Source organism: Salmo salar, chromosome ssa09, assembly GCF_905237065.1.
Source record: "Salmo salar chromosome ssa09, Ssal_v3.1, whole genome shotgun sequence".
Classification (NCBI taxonomy): Eukaryota; Metazoa; Chordata; class Actinopteri; order Salmoniformes; family Salmonidae; genus Salmo; species Salmo salar.
The window spans coordinates 21,042,207-21,060,247 of record NC_059450.1 but is presented as its reverse complement, the minus strand read 5'-3'; the positions used below and the strand labels follow the sequence as shown (position 1 = coordinate 21,060,247).

The following is an 18,041-nucleotide window of genomic DNA, read 5'->3' as shown; positions in this document are numbered from 1 at the left end:
CCAGCTGTGTAGTGCTAGGGCAGAAACCAAAACGTGCACCCAGGTAGGGCCCCAGGACCGAGTTTGAGAAACCCTGATATAGGCTTTGTACAGATGACCAGAAAAAAGGCTGACCATGAGTGTGTATTAAAGACACACAGCACAGATGCATTGCTTCATTTTACTAACCTTATTGTCAACGCTGTTTATCACAGCCATTAGCTGACCAAAAAGTATTTGTGTAGTAAGTGTTTGACAATGAAAAACTTCCGTTTCCATACTTGGTGATGATATGCATGGATATGTTAACAGTAGCATTGCATGTCATTTGTATAAAAGAAATACCCCAAAAGTCACCCAGGAGTACATTTTGCCCTACTCTATGTTTACACTAGCGTCTATTATTCAAACATGGAGGTTACAAAGAGAACACTGCAGGCAGAGTTTGGTTGTGTGCCTGCTGCTCTGAATTACCCTTCTAATCTATCATTCTTTGGGAAGAACAAGATACTCAGTAAGTAACTCCAGAGCTGGGACTTCAATTATTTTAGCCACAAGGGGGCAGTGGCTGCCCAACTTCAGGCGACAGACAGTGTTGACCTGCTAACTGCTCAGTGCCTTCCAGGAGACACCATTAAAGAAGGGGTGACACTTGATGTCACTCACTCCACCGCCTCCAGAGCCCAAACGATAACCAGCGTCAAACTGCAGAAGCTGTGGAACACAATAGTCACTCATTCAGAAAGCCAATTTGAGTTTGTACAATGTGTGTGGCTGTGTGTGTATATGTCTACGGTATTTATACTACCAGTCATGTGTGTAATGGGACTCAGGCCTTACCTCAGTGAGCAGGGAGGCAGCTGCAGTACTCAGCTGGTCTGGGATCAGAAGCTGGGTGTGAGAATGTACCCCGGCTGGGTGGAACTGCCACAGGGGCTGGAGGCACAGGAACAGGCTTACACTTTCAACAAGGCCTTGATAACAGTACCAACACAGATACACTACCAACAGATCACTTGGCAGCACTCTAATCAATATACATACACACGTTTGCATTGAATAAACTTTACTATGGCAGCGTGCAAGATTCTGACCTCTTTTTTTTCAAAGGATTATTCAATACAAATGTTATTTACCATTCCTGTAAGAAGTTCAAATAGCAATGCCCCCAGACTCCACCAATCACAAGCCTCTGTGATTTTAGACACACCTCCAATCTCTATTGGCCAACAACAAACAGAACTGTTATTCACAGGTTTCTTGTTGGATCAAACTAAATGTCTGATTCTCACCACTGGAAGGCACTTTAGGGTAACAGCCATATGTGGAACTGTTGTGACAGGTTTATTGAATAAACAATGTTTTCACCTGGGGCACAGTACATCTGGTCCATAGCTTCAGAGTTGGTTTCTGACTGAACTTCACTCCACTGGCCAAAGAATGTCAGGCAGACCTTTCCTGTTGAGAAACATGACAATATGTCACAATCAAAGTTTGTTGAGTTTTCAAGACTCAACTCATGCCAAAAACTGAGACCTTACGGAGTTAAAGTGATTTCGGTGACTAACCAATGCTGGTAAGCAGGATGTTCTTTGGGTTGAGGTCACGGCACATGACACCTTGCTGGTGAAGACTCTCCAGGGCCAGGAGGATCTGAGCTCCCAACAGACACACCTCTGCCTCAGGCAGCCCCCAACAGCCCTGCCTGACCCCGTCTCTCCCTCTGGAGGCCTTGGCTGGGAACTCCACCTCAATGATCTGATCCTGACCCTGTCCATCTGATCCATTTGACTTCAGGAAAGCATTCATGTCCTCCTTCTGACACTGTGGGGAGGCCCCTGTGGGGCCAGGGGTGTTGGGGTCACACAGTGATCCTTTCCCTTGGGGGATGTCCTTACTCACAGGGCTCAGCTCCCAGCCCTCCTCCCCTGGCTCTCTGCAAGGAGACCCCACATGATACTTTGCCCCTGTGATGGCCAGGGAGATGCCTGCCTGGTTCCCCTGCTGTGTCCCAGCACTGAGACAGCGAGGGACGGAAGGGCGGTGAGAGATCCCTGAGGATGTCCTCATGACCTTCAGCTTGTCTACTGTAGATGGATAAACAGCTCTGCCAGGCTGGGAAGTCTCTGTGTCCCTGCTTACTAAGTTTACAATGCTCTTTTCAGTAGTGTGGTGGTTTACCTGCTCTTCCTGCCCTCTCTCCTGGTGTGTGGATATCTCCACACCCACAGTGTTCTCAAGGTCTCCACCTGAAACACTGCCTTGGTGAGAGCCATAGGAGGTCAAAGTTGCCATCTCACTAGCTTGGCTTTGATTATGGAGGGGTAATTTCAATGTATTGGGAACATAACTTTTCTGTGAATACAAACTGATAGAATGATTCTTCAAGTTCACTGTTGACCCTGTCCCACCAGAAGAGGTCTGAGTTGTTCGAAGTACAGGTTTACCTGCAGCTATATCGGAGTTACTCTCACAATTCTGTGTCGGATCAGCAGCCTTCCACACCACGTCAAAATCCAAACTGGATTCTATTTTTGCTGTTCCAGTGGCCTTCCCAGAAGGCTCAGAGGTGACATCAGGAACCTGATTGATGCACAGATGACTAGGAAGAGCAGGCTTGTCCTGAGTTTCAGAGTGCAAACACTGACTGTGGCCTGCTGGATGGATATGGGGACTGATGTCTGTCCTCATTGGCCCAGATAAAGTGGGCTGTGGCGCTGTAGATCTGGAGTTCTGCAGGCAGCCTGTCTCCTCGCAGTAGGAGTGGGTCCTACAGCCTTCCAGACGATGCTGAGCCTCATGCCAAGATGCAGGGGAGTCTGTGTCTGGGCTCTCCTCGTTCTCCCTCTCCAGGAGAGGGGTTGTCCCTCTGTCATTCTGATGGTAGTCTGAGCTGATGGTAGAGGAGGTGTAGCTGTTCTTCAGTTTGATCCTGTGCTGGCTGGGAATGTAGCATTCTGGGTGCTCCTTGGCTCGGTCGTTCCTCACCTTGGACAGTTTGGAGAAAAGCTTCCCACCTACAGAGCATAGAAAAGTCAATACATCATAAAACAATAGTCGTTTTTCTTCATTTTAATTCAGCTATCTTTTCTAATCTCCTTGGCATCCTTGACCCAAAATGGCTGAAGAGTGCAACCATCAACAACAAAAAATGTAAACTGTAGGTCCACTGCTATGCCATGGACATAAATCTCCCTTTGCATGGCGATAGGCTAGGTAAGAGCATCAGCTACATCTCCCATACTGCAGGGCTGGCAGGCAGAGCCGGTGTTCAGCTCACCTTGAACATGCTCCAGATGCAGGTACACAGCGTCCTCACTGACATAGTACCTCAGCAGCTTCACCATATAGGGGACACCCTGGGGGATGATAGTGGGCTGGTCCCGGCTCGCCCAGCTCGACTTGGGCAGGCTCTGAGAGGACACAGCGCAATAGAACAATACATTTATTAATATGCTGTTACTATTACCTTGGTCAAAATGCAACTTCTCTACTGTAATACACATTGTTCTCTTGTCTAGTCTTAGTCTGTGTCTATAGTTAATTGATAAAAACAGAAATCTAAAATCTCATCTCTACAAAAGCTGGCTCTTCTCTAGCACTGTTTATATACCTGGTTCTAACACGCGTCCTTTGTCCTGATCTTGTCCACATTCTGATTGTTAAGACAGGTGTAGACGATTAAAAGACACATTGTGATCCGATTGTGATCAGATCTTCCTGACCACTTACGGAGGTAGTCAGGCATGCATTGTGTCTAGATATCGTTAGTGTAAACAGGTCTGGATAGTGAAACCATTTAAATCCTCATTATCCTGTCCTGTAAAATCATTGACAGGTGGCACTACTGACTTATGGCATCAATATGTGTCTTAAAATAAATAAATATTATTTTGAAAGAATATCCATCAAATCATTTATATACAGGGAGAGACCAGGAAATCTGGTCACAACGTGGACACAGTGGTCGTATAAAAAGATACATTTTAATACCATATGTAGACACATTTCTCAAGATCTGGGCACAATCAGAATGTGGACAAGATCAAGACATATGATGCATGATAGTGCCAGGTGTAAACGAGACTACTGAGACCTGCGCCTTAGAGACCCTCCTACAGTATTTTCCAATAACAACTCTCTGGTTACGGAAATCAGAGGTGCATTTCCACTAAGAGGGTCAGAGTGGAGGGCTTTTAGCCAAATCAATGGTGAAGGATACTCAGGGAGACTGAGAGTATTCCCATTGACTGGGCTGCCACAGAATGGCTGGCAGGGGTCCAGACAGTACAACAGCCATCTGTGCCCTGGATATGCATCTACACAGATAGACAGCTGCACTGTTTCTACTACATGTTTCTACTACATGTCTGCCACTCTCTCCTCTGACATACTGTATTGGTAGTGTTCAGTTCAGACGTAAGTACTTACTTTAACAACACATTTCTCCTTTGTAATCAGGCTTTGGACAATCAGGACCTTGGGGAGAAGACATACATTTTAGTTGATTTTAAATAGTATGTTATTAGATGGTTGTGACATTTTAGGACAAGGTACTATTTGCATAGGTAAGCACCGTGGTTGTCACTGGATCTATAACACATGGTGTATGTGACCAATTAAATGTGATTTGATTTGGTTAACAAAGGGTTAACTACAGCCAGGATGTCTGTTCAAGAGATTATCATCAGTCTAACAAAACGTTATAGTACCCATGTCTGGTTGAGAGCAGTGAGTGTAAAAACGTCCTTACCTTATCGATGATCCCCACCACTTTACACATCTCCAGATCCTCCACTGGGCAGCTCAGGTGTCTGATTGGCCGGAATCTCAGACTACTGTAACCCTGGTGATAAAAAGAGATTACAGATCAGTACAGGACAGATAACAGCGATGTGGACACGTGTCTTTGTGTTTGATTCAGATCTGAAATGTTGCTTCTACTCAAGGATTAGTTACAATCTTAGAACAGATATTAGCATGTTGCATAAGAGAGGGGGAGAGAGAGCGCCCAGCCGGCCAGTGCGAGGCATCCTGGCAGATATAATGCGATCTTCTCGCCCGGGTCGGGTGTAGTGTAACAGAGGGAGATGGGGTTGTTGTGCTGTTCTGTAGCCCATCTCCAGAGAGAGGCTGTAAGCAGCACATGCTGGTTGCTTTGAGGATGTGACTCAGGCTTTCCCAGAAGGAAATGATTCAGAGAGGTGCTAACATGAATAGCACTTAACCACCTCTTCAATAACAGACTAGACATATAAATCAACACAGGAGTGAAAAGCTGGAAAATGAGTGTCCAGTTTCCCTGAGTAACATGGATGATCAGAGTGGGTTGATTTCCATCAATAAGATTTGCACAGTATTATGGAATGTTCATCTTGTCAAAATGAGGGTTCAAAGGTCATCTTCTTACCCCTAAGTGAGAGTTCCCCTTCCCCAGGTTGTCCTGCAGGTGGGAGATAAAGATTTCCTCGGCCCTCTTCAGATACTGAGTAGTCTTCCTCTTCACTGCCTCCCGGCGCTCCTTGTTAGGATCCACTGGAAGGCAGACCAACTACATCAGACCTCAGTTCTCTCACACAATGGAGAAACCTCACTCCACTAAACTGAAATAACATCCTCATTCAAACGCTTCTGTTTGAATATAGCTGACATACTTCACTAGCACAGCAGAGAGAGAATATCCGGCATGCTTTACCAGTATGGAAATCTTTCTCTGACCCTGGCTTTCTGACTTCCTGTTTTTCATAGGAATTATTTAATTCTGCTTTACAATGGATGAGTCATGAGCAGATGAATCCACATGTCCCTGTTTCATGCCGCATGACTTGTTCTCACTGTGTTGAGTAGCTAAAGTCTGTAGCGCCTTAACCTGCTCTATTCAATATCACCCTAACCAGAACCCTGCATGTTGACAGAATACTCTAGAGTACAGTAGATTTACCACTGTACCTTGAACTCCATTGAGCAGCAGGTCAACCCCATTCTTGTAGTAGCTGAAGGCAGCTTCATAGTCTTCACTGACCTCCCTGTCCAGAGCCATGTGGATCTGCTTGGCTGCCTCCACCAGGTAGTCTCTCTTGGCCATGGCTGTCCTGGCTGTCCTGGCTCGGCACTGTGGAGGTCCAGACGGGCCTAGCAACCACACAACAGAGTGTACCGTACTATATGTAATCACACTGACCTGTATGTCCTAGGAGGAGTCATAACACGACCAGCTACCGCTCTCTTTAAGGGAAGTTCCTAAGAATAATCCTTATGATGGCAGTGAATAATTGATCAAATCTTCCAGAGATGGTTAACTACCAAAAGCCAAGATTTCCCCAGGGCTACAGTAAATCCCTTAACTAGTCACTTGTCTGAGAAAAACATGACGGCAAAGCATGAAACTGAGAGTAAAGTGAAAGTAATGTGACCAATAATAGACTGTTTCTGTTCCTCTCCCCTTACAGGCAGCTGGTGGCACCGTCATTGGGGAGGAAGGAAGAGAAAGGGGGAAAGCTAGTCAGGCTCATAGTAATGGCTGGAAAGGAAAAAATGGAATGGGGTCAAACATTGTTAACCATGTGTTTGATACCATTCCAGTCGCCCCATTCCAGCCACTATTATGAGCCATAACATTTACACCAGCCTCCTCGTCAGATCATAAGCATGTGGAGTGTCTCACCTTTACTCCCTGGTCCGATCAGCAGTGGGACTCATCTCTGGTAGCAGTTAGTCGGCTCACTGGGGGGGTTATCCTCCTCCACTTGAAGGTTAAAGTCTTTGTTTTCAAGCATGATGATACGAACCTGGGTCATCAGAGAGTTCAGTTTTTACTTCAGTAGAGCACAGGAAGTGAGTATGAGTGTGCAGCTCCAGTACCATTGCTGATGAATAAACACTGTCAGTGCTGCAGGGGCGGTGAGGAGGAAGGATGACTCAAAGTACTTACACTGCCTTCGGAAAGTATTCAGACCCCTTGACTTTTTCCACATTTTGTTACTTTGCAGCCTTATTCGAAAATGTATTAAATTGTTTTTTTTCTCATCAATTTACACACAACACCCTATAATGACAAAAGCAAAAACAGGATTTAAGAAATGTTTGCTAATTTATACAAATAAAAGAAACAAAATAGCATTTACATAAGTATTCAGGCCCTTTACTGAGTACTTTGTTGAAGCACCTTTGGCAGCGATTACAGCATTGAGTCTTCTTGGGTATGACGCTACAAGCTTGGTACACCTGTACTTCGGGAGTTTCTCTCATTCTTCTCTGCAGATCCTCTTAAGCTCTGTCAGGTTGGATGGGGAGCATTGCTGCACAGCTATTTTCAGGTCTCTCCAGAGACATTAGATCGGGTTCATGTCCAGGCTCTGGCTGGGCCACTTAAGGACATTCAGAGACTTGTCCCAAAGCCACTCCTGTGTTGTCTTGACTGTGTGCTTAGGGTCGTTGTCCTGTTGGAAGGTGAACCTTCGCCCCAGAGTGAGGTCCTGAGCACTCTGGAGCAAGTTTTCATCAAGGATCTCTCTGTACTTTGCTCCGTTCATCTTTGCCTCGATCCTGACTAGTCTCCCAGTCCCTGCCACTGAAAAACATACCCACAGCATGATGCTGCCACCACCATGCTTCATTGTAGGGATGGTGCCAGGTTTCCTCCAGACGTGATGCTTGGCATTCAAGCCAATCTTGTTTAACATGGTCTGAGAGTCTTTACGCGCCTTTTGGCAAACTCCAAGCGGGCTGTCATGTGCCTTTTACTGAGGAGTGGCTTCCGTCTGGCCACTCTACCATAAGGCTTGATTGGTGGAGTGCTGCAGAGATGGTTGTCCTTCTGGAAGATTCTGGAGCTCTGTCAGAGTGACCATCGGGTTCTTGGTCACCTCCCTGACCAAAGCCTTTATCCCCTGATTGCTCAGTTTGGCCGGGTGGCCAGCCCTAGCAAGAGTCTTGGTGGTTCCAAACTTTTTCTATTTAAAAATGATGGAGGCAACTGTGTTCTTGGGGACCTTCAATGCTGCAGAAATGTTTTGAAACCCTTCCCCAGATCTGTGCCTCAACACAATCCTGTCTCAGAACTCTACAGATAATTCCTTCAGCCTCATGGCTTGGTTTTTGCTCTGACATAAACTGTCAACTGTGGGACCTTATATAGACAGGTGTGTGTCTTTCCAAATCATGACCAATCAATTGAATTCACCACAGGTGGACTCAAATCAAGTTGTCGAAACACCTCAAGGATGATCAATGGAAACAGGATGGACCTGAGCTCAATTTTGAGTCTCATAGCAAAGGGTCTGAATACTTATGTAAATAAGGTATTTCTGTTTTTTAATACATTTGCAAAAAATTACATTTTTTTCTTTAATCTAAAAGAAAATCTGTTTTTGTTGTTGATTTCACATTGAATTTACGTTAGTTGACTACTGAACCAAATGTAAATCAAAACTAGACGTTGAAATGACGCCGTCTTTGCCCTGTGGGTACATATTACTGTACGAAAGCTGTGGGCAGATCCCTGTCAGAGGTTTTATAAATGCTAATGTATTGCAATCATAGTAGCTCTTAGCATACCACAAAAGTGCACAATGAAAATGTGCTGATGCCTTACTACAGTATCAATGTGACATGGGGTTAGTTTTGTATCCCACTCACATACACCCTTTATCATTTCTCATACAGTCTAATGAGGGGAAGTCATAGTGTGTCTGTTGTTGAGAATCAGTCAGCCTCCTGCAGTATTTCCATGTTACATGCACCAATATCCTTGATACTAACGACAAACATTATGTCAGCGTAGAGACAAACTAGAATACACAAGATTAACAATATAATAATCCCATTTCTTTGTCTGCAATGGATAGACATGCTTGCATCATACATACATCTTGGTCGCCACACGACAGACAGACAGCACATGCACACATATATCCTACCTGAAATGATCAGAGCATGCCCCAGCATCAGCCTTCGTCCTCAGCAGCCTCCGTCTGCACAGATATCAGAAAAAGGAGGAGAGTTCAGCGAGGCTGCCTATTGGCTTGAAATGATGTACGGTGGTACCATTAGCCACGATGCCTTAACTTCCCCCGTCTCATCCTGACAGATGTAATATTTAAAGAGACGGAGCTGTCAGATAGAACAATGAGACAGATATTTTACTGGATGTATAAATGTGAAGCATCCGCTTGGCGTTTCCACTGAGGGGAAACCCACTGGCGCGCAGTGGGAGAAGATGGAACGAGATGGATTTTGGCCGACATTCTGCTCATTTTCTCATCGATGAAACATTTGATATCAATACAGTTTTCTTTCGCAAAACTACAATATGTTATGAACAGAGTGGACTAAGGTTTGTACACTTTTGAGTTATTGCACACGCGCACTTTAGAGAGTAGGCGTTCCTTAACGGAAATATGCAGATGATGCTGAAACGCACCAATGGGATCTCGCTAACTCGTGCTTGGCTCTGCCCCCTCCCTGCGTGTTCTGCCCACTATGGCTCATTTGTTCCCCTTGAAAACGACAGGCTGTGGTCTATCTTGGTTTAGTTATAAAAAATATTCGGTTCTGTTTTTGTCTTGCTGTTGTCTCCAGACCGTTTTTCTATTTCAGATAGATTTGGCAATTTATTACAGTATAATGTTGTATCCACATTTGAATTAGTCAATGGAGTTTGTACAACAATGACCTGAAACCGTAAGAATAAAACAATGTGCATGGTTCGTTGTTGTACATGCAGTGAATGGATGCTATGTGGCCTCACCCTGCCTGCTTAGTCTAATCTGCTCTCAGTTGGACCCAGACTCTCGCTGGAGCACAAAGAACAACCCCAGGGGAGGGCTTGCTTACAGAGGAGCAAGGCGGAAGCCCCAGCCTGAGCCCAAGGAGGAGAGCTGGGAAGGGGAGGGGGAAATGAGAGGAGACGTGTGAGAGAGTAAACCACAGCCCAGCCCAAAGCTAGGGTGGGAGGGGTCTGATATCATGCTGGGGATGAGTCATATTGTGGTACTAGTTATACGGAGTGACTTATATTCTACTGAAAAATAAGGGGTGGGATACTGCTGTTTTTCTGGTAATACAGGGTGTTACCATGAACAATATAATTGTTGCCGGTACCCTGCAATCCATTTGGCAAGTTATGTTGTTTAAATTAATTCCTTAAAACCAGATTTTGATAGTCGGAGTAAAGATCAAAGTCATGCACTGAGGCACTGCTATAGGCACCATACCAATACATTGATTCAAAGCCACGATTGGGTTTTGAGCCTTTTCCATCACCCCCCAAATCTGTAGCCCGCATTCAAGTTCGCATTCAGTTGGCTGTTCACTGGCTTCCCTACACTGGCAATGCCTTTATGGTTGCAGGAGCCCGGGGGAAAACATAAATAGCTATTAATAATATATAAGACAAACAAATCCACAAACTACTGGCTTTGAAATAATGATACAATATGTTAACAATGCTACCATCACAGAGGCTTCTTACCAATATCTGGGTTTGTCCCCTTCTCTTGGTTCTTCTGGCACTCCTCCAGCTTCTTCTGCAGTTTTTCAAACTCAATACGGATCACTTCCAGGTTACTCTTGTCATAGCTCTCCAGCTGGTTCACAATCAGGCTCATGTTGTGAATCTATGGATGCATGTGTACAAAGGACAAATAGGTCATTTGTTCCATATAGCAACATTCCTCTTTCTTCCGCATGATATTAGCTGTCACTTATTTATAATGCCAATGCCAGTCATTAATAGTCATTCTGCTATGTCTGTCTACCTATCACCCATTTACCTCAGTGTACAGGCTGTCGAACATAGGTGAGGAGGAGTTGAGGGATTCCTTCAGCTGTGTCACCAACGATTCAAACTCTCTCAGCTCGATCCTGAGAAGCTCGAAATCCAGTCGGATGTACTTATCAGGGCCGCTCTCCAAAATCTCCTCTCGGATAGTCAGGTTGCTTAACTCAGCCGAATAGATCACAAGCCTGCCCTTGTAACTGTCCAGCTGCAAGAGAGACACAGGTAGTTGTCCTGGTGTAAGATATCTAGTAGGGTATACTGTGAATGAGGTCTCAGTTAAATATACACAAGCATCTCCTCCAAGGTTTACAAGACGTGTTCCATAAACTGGAGTAGGCTACTATTAACATCACCTGGCGTGCAAATGCAATATGGATTCAATCCTGTTCAGGGGGCTCAAACCTCATGGTGTTCATTACAATACAACAGTACATTATTTTATCTGGATTCCCACTTCCAGCATTAGATCCTTGGTGACTTGCTGCATGTGTTCCACATGGTCGGCAGGGAAGGTGATGTCAGGTAGAAACACATGACAAAGACATTGCCCCAACTCACCTACAGACGCAGTCACATTTCCAGAGTCCCAGTCCTCCATTGGCTGGAGGAAAATACAAGTTTGGACTGAACTTCACAGTGGTAGCTCACACAAGTAGTAAACTAGCGCTCTTTTTGGAAGTATCTCTAACTGTCAAGGTTTAGTGGAAGGAGAAAATGAGAGGCCCTTAACAGCCAAGCCCCTCCAGGGCAAAGGAGAGGCAGGAGCACTAGAAATGGAACCATATTGTATCCAGTGTTGTTCTGGTGTGGCTCCTTGTCCGTCTGTTCTGGGTTTTTAAAGACCTGCTCCTATCAGCTAATAAGAAACATCATGCTTCTTCCCATAATTACTGCTGTTTCTTAAGAGACTACCTTCAATTCTTGAGGAATTATATGCAGATATCCTTGTTTGCTTGTAATAAAATTCTCAAGTACACTTTTTGAAATCTGTCTCATCATTTTATTGATCACAATAATTTGGTGGACATGGAGTGCATGAGAAACAGGGCATATGGACAGTTTTTTCAGTTATGAAGACATGTTATTGATGGCATATGGTAGATGGCACCTGATATTATCAACTACATAACTGGATCTTACTATTAGTCATCTTACTATTAGTCATCAACAATGTGGCAGAATATTATATGTTGAGATAAGCATAGTATAATAAAGTATTTTCATCCTTATTCCAATGATATAGCCTAGCAAGTTCCATCACATAATTCCACAAGTACTATGCTAACTTTTTTTCTCCACCTGAGACTTTAGATTATGCTGGTAAGAAGTATAGGTGCTGAACCTTAGGCTACTACTGACCTTCTTGATCCTAATCAGTCAGGTTTCAAGACTGGGCATTCAACTGAGACTGCTCTTCTCTGTGTCACGGAGGCTCTCCGCACTGCTAAAGCTAACTCTCTCTCCTCTGCTCTCATCCTTCTAGACCTATCTGCTGCCTTTGATACCGTGAACCATCAGATCCTCCTCTCCACCCTCTCCGAGCTGGGCATCTCCGGCGCCGCCCACGCTTGGATTGCGTCCTACCTGACAGGTCGCTCCTACCAGGTGGCGTGGCGAGAATCTGTCTGCGCACCACGTGCTCTCACCACTGGTGTCCCCCAGGGCTCTGTTCTTGGCCCACTCCTATTCTCGCTATACACCAAGTCACTTGGCTCTGTCATATCCTCACATGGTCTCTCATATCATTGCTATGCAGATGACACACAATTAATCTTCTCCTTTCCCCCTTCTGACAACCAGGTGGCGAATCGCATCTCTGCATGTCTGGCAGACATATCAGTGTGGATGACGGATCACCACCTCAAGCTGAACCTCGGCAAGACGGAGCTGCTCTTCCTCCCGGGGAAGGACTGCCCGTTCCATGATCTCGCCATCACGGTTGACAACTCCCTTGTGTCCTCCTCCCAGAGTGCTAAGAGCCTTGGCGTGACCCTGGACAACACCCTGTCGTTCTCCACCAACATCAAGGCGGTGACCCGATCCTGTAGGTTCATGCTCTACAACATTCGCAGAGTACGACCCTGCCTCACACAGGAAGCGGCGCAGGTCCTAATCCAGGCACTTGTCATCTCCCGTCTGGATTATTGCAACTCGCTGCTGGCTGGGCTCCCTGCCTGTGCCATTAAACCCCTACAACTCATCCAGAACGCCGCAGCCCGTCTGGTGTTCAACCTTCCCAAGTTCTCTCACGTCACCCCGCTCCTCCGCTCTCTCCACTGGCTTCCAGTCGAAGCTCGCATCCGCTACAAGACCATGGTGCTTGCCTACGGAGCTGTGAGGGGAACGGCACCTCCGTACCTTCAGGCTCTGATCAGGCCCTACACCCAAACAAGGGCACTCCGTTCATCCACCTCTGGCCTGCTCGCCTCCCTACCTCTGAGGAAGCACAGTTCCAACTCAGCCAAGTGAAAACTGTTCACTGCTCTGGCACCCCAATGGTGGAACAAGCTCCCTCACGACGCCAGGACAGCGGAGTCAATCACCACCTTCCGGAGACACCTGAAACCCCACCTCTTCAAGGAATACCTGGGATAGGATAAAGTAATCCTTCTAACCCCCCCCTTAAAATATTTAGATGCACTATTGTAAAGTGGTTGTTCCACTGGATATTATAAGGTGAATGCACCAATTTGTAAGTCGCTCTGGATAAGAGCGTCTGCTAAATGACTTAAATGTAAATGTAAATGTCTGAAGATCTGCGTTATAATGTGATTGACAATTAATAAAGGCAATGTTTCTGCTGTCGCGGAGAATGCATTCACGGGCTGCATATATCGGCTCAATCGGAATGCGGATCATCCGCGATGCTTCGGCGATACAGACTGAATCGCGCGCCTGTACGCGAACTACGTTTAAATAGTTAACACTTAAGCCACTTTCCATAGTTCGAATTCATACTGTATTGCTAACAAAATAAATGGCCAAAGAGGCCAAAAGAGGATTGGGTCTGTGTTCAACATGGTTTTACCATAGTATTTTTTAGATAAGACAAGGAACAGACAAATGTTGCTCTTTCAAGATTTTACAGTAGCGAATCCTTGAAAAATGTCACATTATATTGTACAAGTTTTATTTTCTATATGTTTAGATATCAATAATGAGCAGACTAAGTATTCTCAGGAATGAAGTGTGTTACTGTTCATTAATTCCTAACAATGTGCTGCATATTGAGAGAGATTCTCCTCTAAAACAGCATCACAAACCCCTCTGTGATGTTGGTGAGTGAGACTGTTTAGTACCTACAGTAGGCCTACATGAAGATTAACAAGACAGTGTAGAGACAGAAAATGTATTGGCATCTGACTTTATGTTTGGCACCGAATTTGTTATCAGCATAAGGGACTCATTTAAAGTATTTTATATGAGATACACTGTATCATGCTTATTAGCCACAACTGAACTTCATTTGGCTGACTCTAGGGTCTAGTATACACCTCATTATACAGATGCTGATGTAGACTGAAGGAATCATAATACTTTAATACAATGAAGACAGTACTATTTCAGATGGAATTTCAAAAGTAAACACTTGAATACAACGAGAATGCTTAAGATATTTATTTAAAATCAACACGATGAGCATGAAACCGGATATTCTATATAATCAGAGCAACTACAAAAGAGATTCAATCTGATTTGAGTATAACGAATTTCAATATGAGAGATGCCACAATAAGCCTTTTATCTGACCAAGGGGTGTGTTGTGTTTACAGTGGCATGGTTGTCAAACCAGAGATGATAATTGACATAGTAGCCATCGTTGTACATGTAGAGTTTCTGATCCGTGGGGTTGTAGTCCAGGTTGACATACTTGTCCTGGAAACGCTCAAATGGAATACTCATGTAGCTCTCTTGTTTTATCTTGGTGTCATAAGTATAAAATATTTCCTCATAGTGAATGTCAACTGTTCTGACAGCATAGAAGACCCCACACACCATGAAGGCATTGCTCACAGATGGTTTGTACACACTGGTTTCCCACAACTCCTCTATACCAAATGATGGCTCATGAATTTTAGCAATGACCATTTTACCCTTGGATTCCTCTGTGGCATAGGTCACCCACAGCCCATTCTCATCAGCAGCAAAGTCTAGGTTCTGATTGGGTGAGTGACTGTACGAGAATCTGGTGCTAGCTTTTGCAATGACCCTGTACTCATATTTCATAGTAGTAAAATTCAGTTTGGCCATGCTAAATGGGTTGTTGAATTGATAATACAGGGTGTTATCACGAACAATGAAGTTGTTACCAGTTCCATACCAGCTACTTGTCAAGCTTTGGTGTTTAAATGGAGTTCTCAAAATAAGATTTTTGTAGCTACTGTAAAATCTCATGTCAACAATTGAGGCACCACTATACCCAGAGTACCAGTATTGAGATTCAGAACCATGCACAGGCTTAGAATCTTTCCCCCAGCCTCCCCATTTGAAGCCAGCATTCAAGTGGGCATTCAGTTGACTGACAATGGGCTTGCTGATTCTGGTTATACCTCCGTGCTCACAGGACCCTGAGAAAAGAGGGTAAAGTCAGTGACATCAAATATGCAATGGTCTACAAATGTTTTGGCATGAGGCGGGTTTGTATCACCATCAATTCAAAATCGAATCAAACTTTATTTGTCACATGCGCCGAATACAACAAGTGTAGACCTTACCGTGAAATGCAAATAATAGAAAGTAACACAATAACATAACAATAACAAGGCTATATACAGGGGGTACCGGTACCGAGTCAGTGTGCGGGGGTACAGGTTAGTTGAGGTAGTTTGTACATGTAGGTAGGGGTGAAGTGACTGTGCATAGATAGACCATAAAGGAGACCATAAAAGTAGTCTTAGACTTACCGATGTTGGGGTTGAAGATCTCATTGTGGCGCTTCTCACACTCCTCCAGTTTGAGCTGTATGTTGATGTACTCACGACGGGTCACCAACACCAGGTTCTTATCATATCTCTCCAGCTTGGTCACGACCACCACCATGGAGGAGATCTGTGAGAACACAGATAAACAACCATAAGACCAGAAGTTTAAGTCCTTCAAAAGATACATGTCTGAAGTGAAAAGTAGACATGGTCATTGTTTATAGCTGTATCGTGGCCAGATGAGTTGTTGGGGACAGTCTTCGGGTAGTTACCTGCTGGTGCAGAGACTCAAATACGGTAGTGGAGGTTTGTATGGAGCCCAGGAGCTCCTGTACCAGAGCCTCCAACTGTTTGATCTGCACCTTCACCTCCTGCATGTAGGCCTCACTGTACGCATTCGGGTTCTTCTCCATCAGCTCCACCAGTACTGTCAGGTTCACTATCCTCTCTGCATACACTGTCAGCTTGCTCTCATATGTCTCGAACTGGACGGGAGCGATATTTTATATACAAATTACCGTAGAAGTCATATTATAGTAGGCAAACTGAGCTACTGTTAAGGAAAGAGTAGGTCATCAGAACCCGTGCTTATTGCTCAATCTTTATAGCTTAGCTATAGTTCAATGAATGTAGTCCTTGTATATAATCTCCTTATTGTTCTTTTATTGTGTTACCATTTCCTTTTTTGCAAATTGTTCTTACTTTTTAAAACTGCATTGTTGGGAAAGGGCTCATAAGTAAGCATTTCACGGTAAAGTCTACCTGTTGTATTCCGTGCATGTGACAAATAAAATGTGATTTGATGATAGGATGTATGGTGTATAGTGTGTCAGAGAGTGATAGGCCATTATAACCATCTATGTGACTCCATACTGGTGTACCTTGCTCATTTCCATCTCCAGCTTGTGGTTGATCTGCACAGCCGTCTCTTCCAGGAGGACCAGCTCTCCCACTGGGAAGGTGGAGCCGGGCAGGAAGGCCTCACAGGAGCACTTCCCCCCTCCATCCTCCGTCCCATTCCTCTCACTCCACAGGCCTACAGGCTGAGAACAAGGAAAATAAACAAGTCACTTCTATAGGCATCAGTTAGTATAATGAGAGAGATGCACCATAATCACATCACACGTACCCCAAAGGCCAAGGTGGTTCTCAGGAGAGCTAAGACAAACAGAGTGGAAATCATTCTGGAGTGGTCGAGGTGGTTATGGTTCAGACTTGTTGGTCCGCAGACTTATAAAGCCTGTCATATCTCAGAGGAAATCAGCACCTGTGTCCTTCACACCCACACCATTAAAGATACACGTCACAGAGTATCTAGACACCTTTTACAACTGTGAGACGTCAGTTATCTTTGAGAAGCAGATTCTAACTGCTAGGATATTTTTAGTGCAGGGATGTCATAATGGTGTGGTATTATCATTTCCCCAGTTGACTCATGGGTGTGCATCTACATCTGGGAACTTTCCCAGACATTATGAAAAGAGCTATGGTCTGAGCAGGATCTTTGCCAAGCCTGGCCCTAAATGATACTGTATATCTTAAATAACAGAGGTCATGCTATTGAGCTAAGGCACATTCATTTAAATATCATCATCCCATCTAATTTAACTGGGTGAAAATACATTTGGCATGAAATGTGGCTATGTATACTGGAAGAATATATATTTTTATGGTTATATGTGTAATACATGGACTGTATGTAGAAGCCAGTGATTTCTCTGTAAAATTACATAACAGGGCTTAGATTGGGGCTAGCGTGGAGAGTCTTCCTTCAGCTTGTGCTGGGAGTAGGAGCACATGGTGGGGGAGCTTGTGGGCCTGTGGTGGGTCCTGCCCCCGAGCATAGGAAGGTGGATGCGCTCTCTGCTCAGGTTGGTGACGGAGTAGCTGCTGCTGTTGGACATGATGATGTGGTGCCAGGAGTTCAGTGGGGTGGCAGAGAAGTGCTGGGGGCCACTGGAGTCCTCCTTGGTGCCCCCCGGGGACATGACCATGAGCTGTGGGGGGTGTTGGCCTTCACGGTACTCTGGAAGGGCTTCAGGATGCGCTTGCTCTTCTGCTTCTCCTTCTTCTGACGGGACTCCATCTTATGCAGCTGGCATCCTCTGCTTCCTGGTGTCGGCAGACCCCTGAGGAGAGACTCCGAAGAACGTATTTAATATGATGTTTCACTAAAAGGACTTTCTTAGCGTTTGAAAAGGAAAAACATTGGCATGACACTACAAGCAATAATAAATAGATGTGTTTGCCCTACTTCAACACTTTGACCATAAACGTCTGCTCATTCGTTTTTTTTAGGGCAAACAGATGTGTGGACAGTTTATGACAAGTTTCTGTTCAGTTCTCAGGTTATTGCTGAT

At 44.8% G+C, this 18,041-nt stretch overlaps 2 protein-coding genes and 1 pseudogene across 6 annotated transcripts; all 3 read right to left on the bottom strand.

The window, feature by feature from the left end:
* Positions 1 to 146: 146 nt before the first annotated feature.
* Positions 147 to 9,314, bottom strand: LOC106611054 (ribosomal protein S6 kinase-like 1). Of its 4 annotated transcripts, none has more exons than XM_014210895.2 (12): positions 8,898 to 9,313; positions 6,644 to 6,767; positions 5,929 to 6,111; positions 5,390 to 5,514; positions 4,733 to 4,825; positions 4,411 to 4,458; positions 3,260 to 3,392; positions 1,548 to 2,996; positions 1,348 to 1,437; positions 1,116 to 1,198; positions 820 to 915; positions 147 to 693 (listed from the first exon to the last, which is right to left on the bottom strand). In XM_014210895.2, the coding sequence occupies exons 3-12, from the start codon at positions 6,062 to 6,064 to the stop codon at positions 583 to 585; spliced, it is 2,364 nt and encodes a 787-aa protein (XP_014066370.2). In that variant the 5' UTR covers positions 6,065 to 6,111; positions 6,644 to 6,767; positions 8,898 to 9,313; the 3' UTR covers positions 147 to 582. The 4 variants fall into 4 exon arrangements, with proteins under 4 accessions (XP_014066370.2, XP_014066374.2, XP_014066369.2 ...); XM_014210899.2 differs by having other exon boundaries at positions 6,002 to 6,111; XM_014210894.2 differs by lacking the exon at positions 8,898 to 9,313 and having other exon boundaries at positions 6,644 to 6,986.
* Positions 9,315 to 10,107: 793 nt separating this feature from the next.
* Positions 10,108 to 11,357, bottom strand: LOC106610926 (olfactomedin-4-like; annotated as a pseudogene).
* A 3,005-nt stretch (positions 11,358 to 14,362) lies between these two features.
* Positions 14,363 to 17,021, bottom strand: LOC106611098 (olfactomedin-4). Of its 2 annotated transcripts, XM_014210966.2 has the most exons (5): positions 16,811 to 17,021; positions 16,563 to 16,724; positions 15,954 to 16,166; positions 15,664 to 15,808; positions 14,363 to 15,327 (listed from the first exon to the last, which is right to left on the bottom strand). In XM_014210966.2, the coding sequence occupies exons 1-5, from the start codon at positions 16,862 to 16,864 to the stop codon at positions 14,501 to 14,503; spliced, it is 1,401 nt and encodes a 466-aa protein (XP_014066441.1). In that variant the 5' UTR covers positions 16,865 to 17,021; the 3' UTR covers positions 14,363 to 14,500. The 2 variants fall into 2 exon arrangements, with proteins under 2 accessions (XP_014066441.1, XP_045579423.1); XM_045723467.1 differs by lacking the exon at positions 15,954 to 16,166.
* Between the last annotated feature and the right edge of the window lie 1,020 nt (positions 17,022 to 18,041).

Excerpts from the sequence above, each read along its gene's own strand:
- LOC106611054 (XM_014210895.2), bottom strand. The coding sequence starts at position 6,064 with ATGGCCAAGAGAGACTACCTGGTGGAGGCAGCCAAGCAGATCCACATG. Across the intron at positions 4,826-5,389 it reads AGGGGAACTCTCACTTAGGG|GGTTACAGTAGTCTGAGATT; the intron begins GTAAGAAGATGA and ends TTTTATCACCAG. Across the intron at positions 1,199-1,347 it reads CCAGATGTACTGTGCCCCAG|AGATTGGAGGTGTGTCTAAA; the intron begins GTGAAAACATTG and ends GTTGGCCAATAG.
- LOC106611098 (XM_014210966.2), bottom strand. The coding sequence starts at position 16,864 with ATGATTTCCACTCTGTTTGTCTTAGCTCTCCTGAGAACCACCTTGGCC. Across the intron at positions 16,167-16,562 it reads TGGAGATGGAAATGAGCAAG|TTCGAGACATATGAGAGCAA; the intron begins GTACACCAGTAT and ends GCTCCCGTCCAG. Across the intron at positions 15,809-15,953 it reads TTGAGTCTCTGCACCAGCAG|ATCTCCTCCATGGTGGTGGT; the intron begins GTAACTACCCGA and ends GTGTTCTCACAG.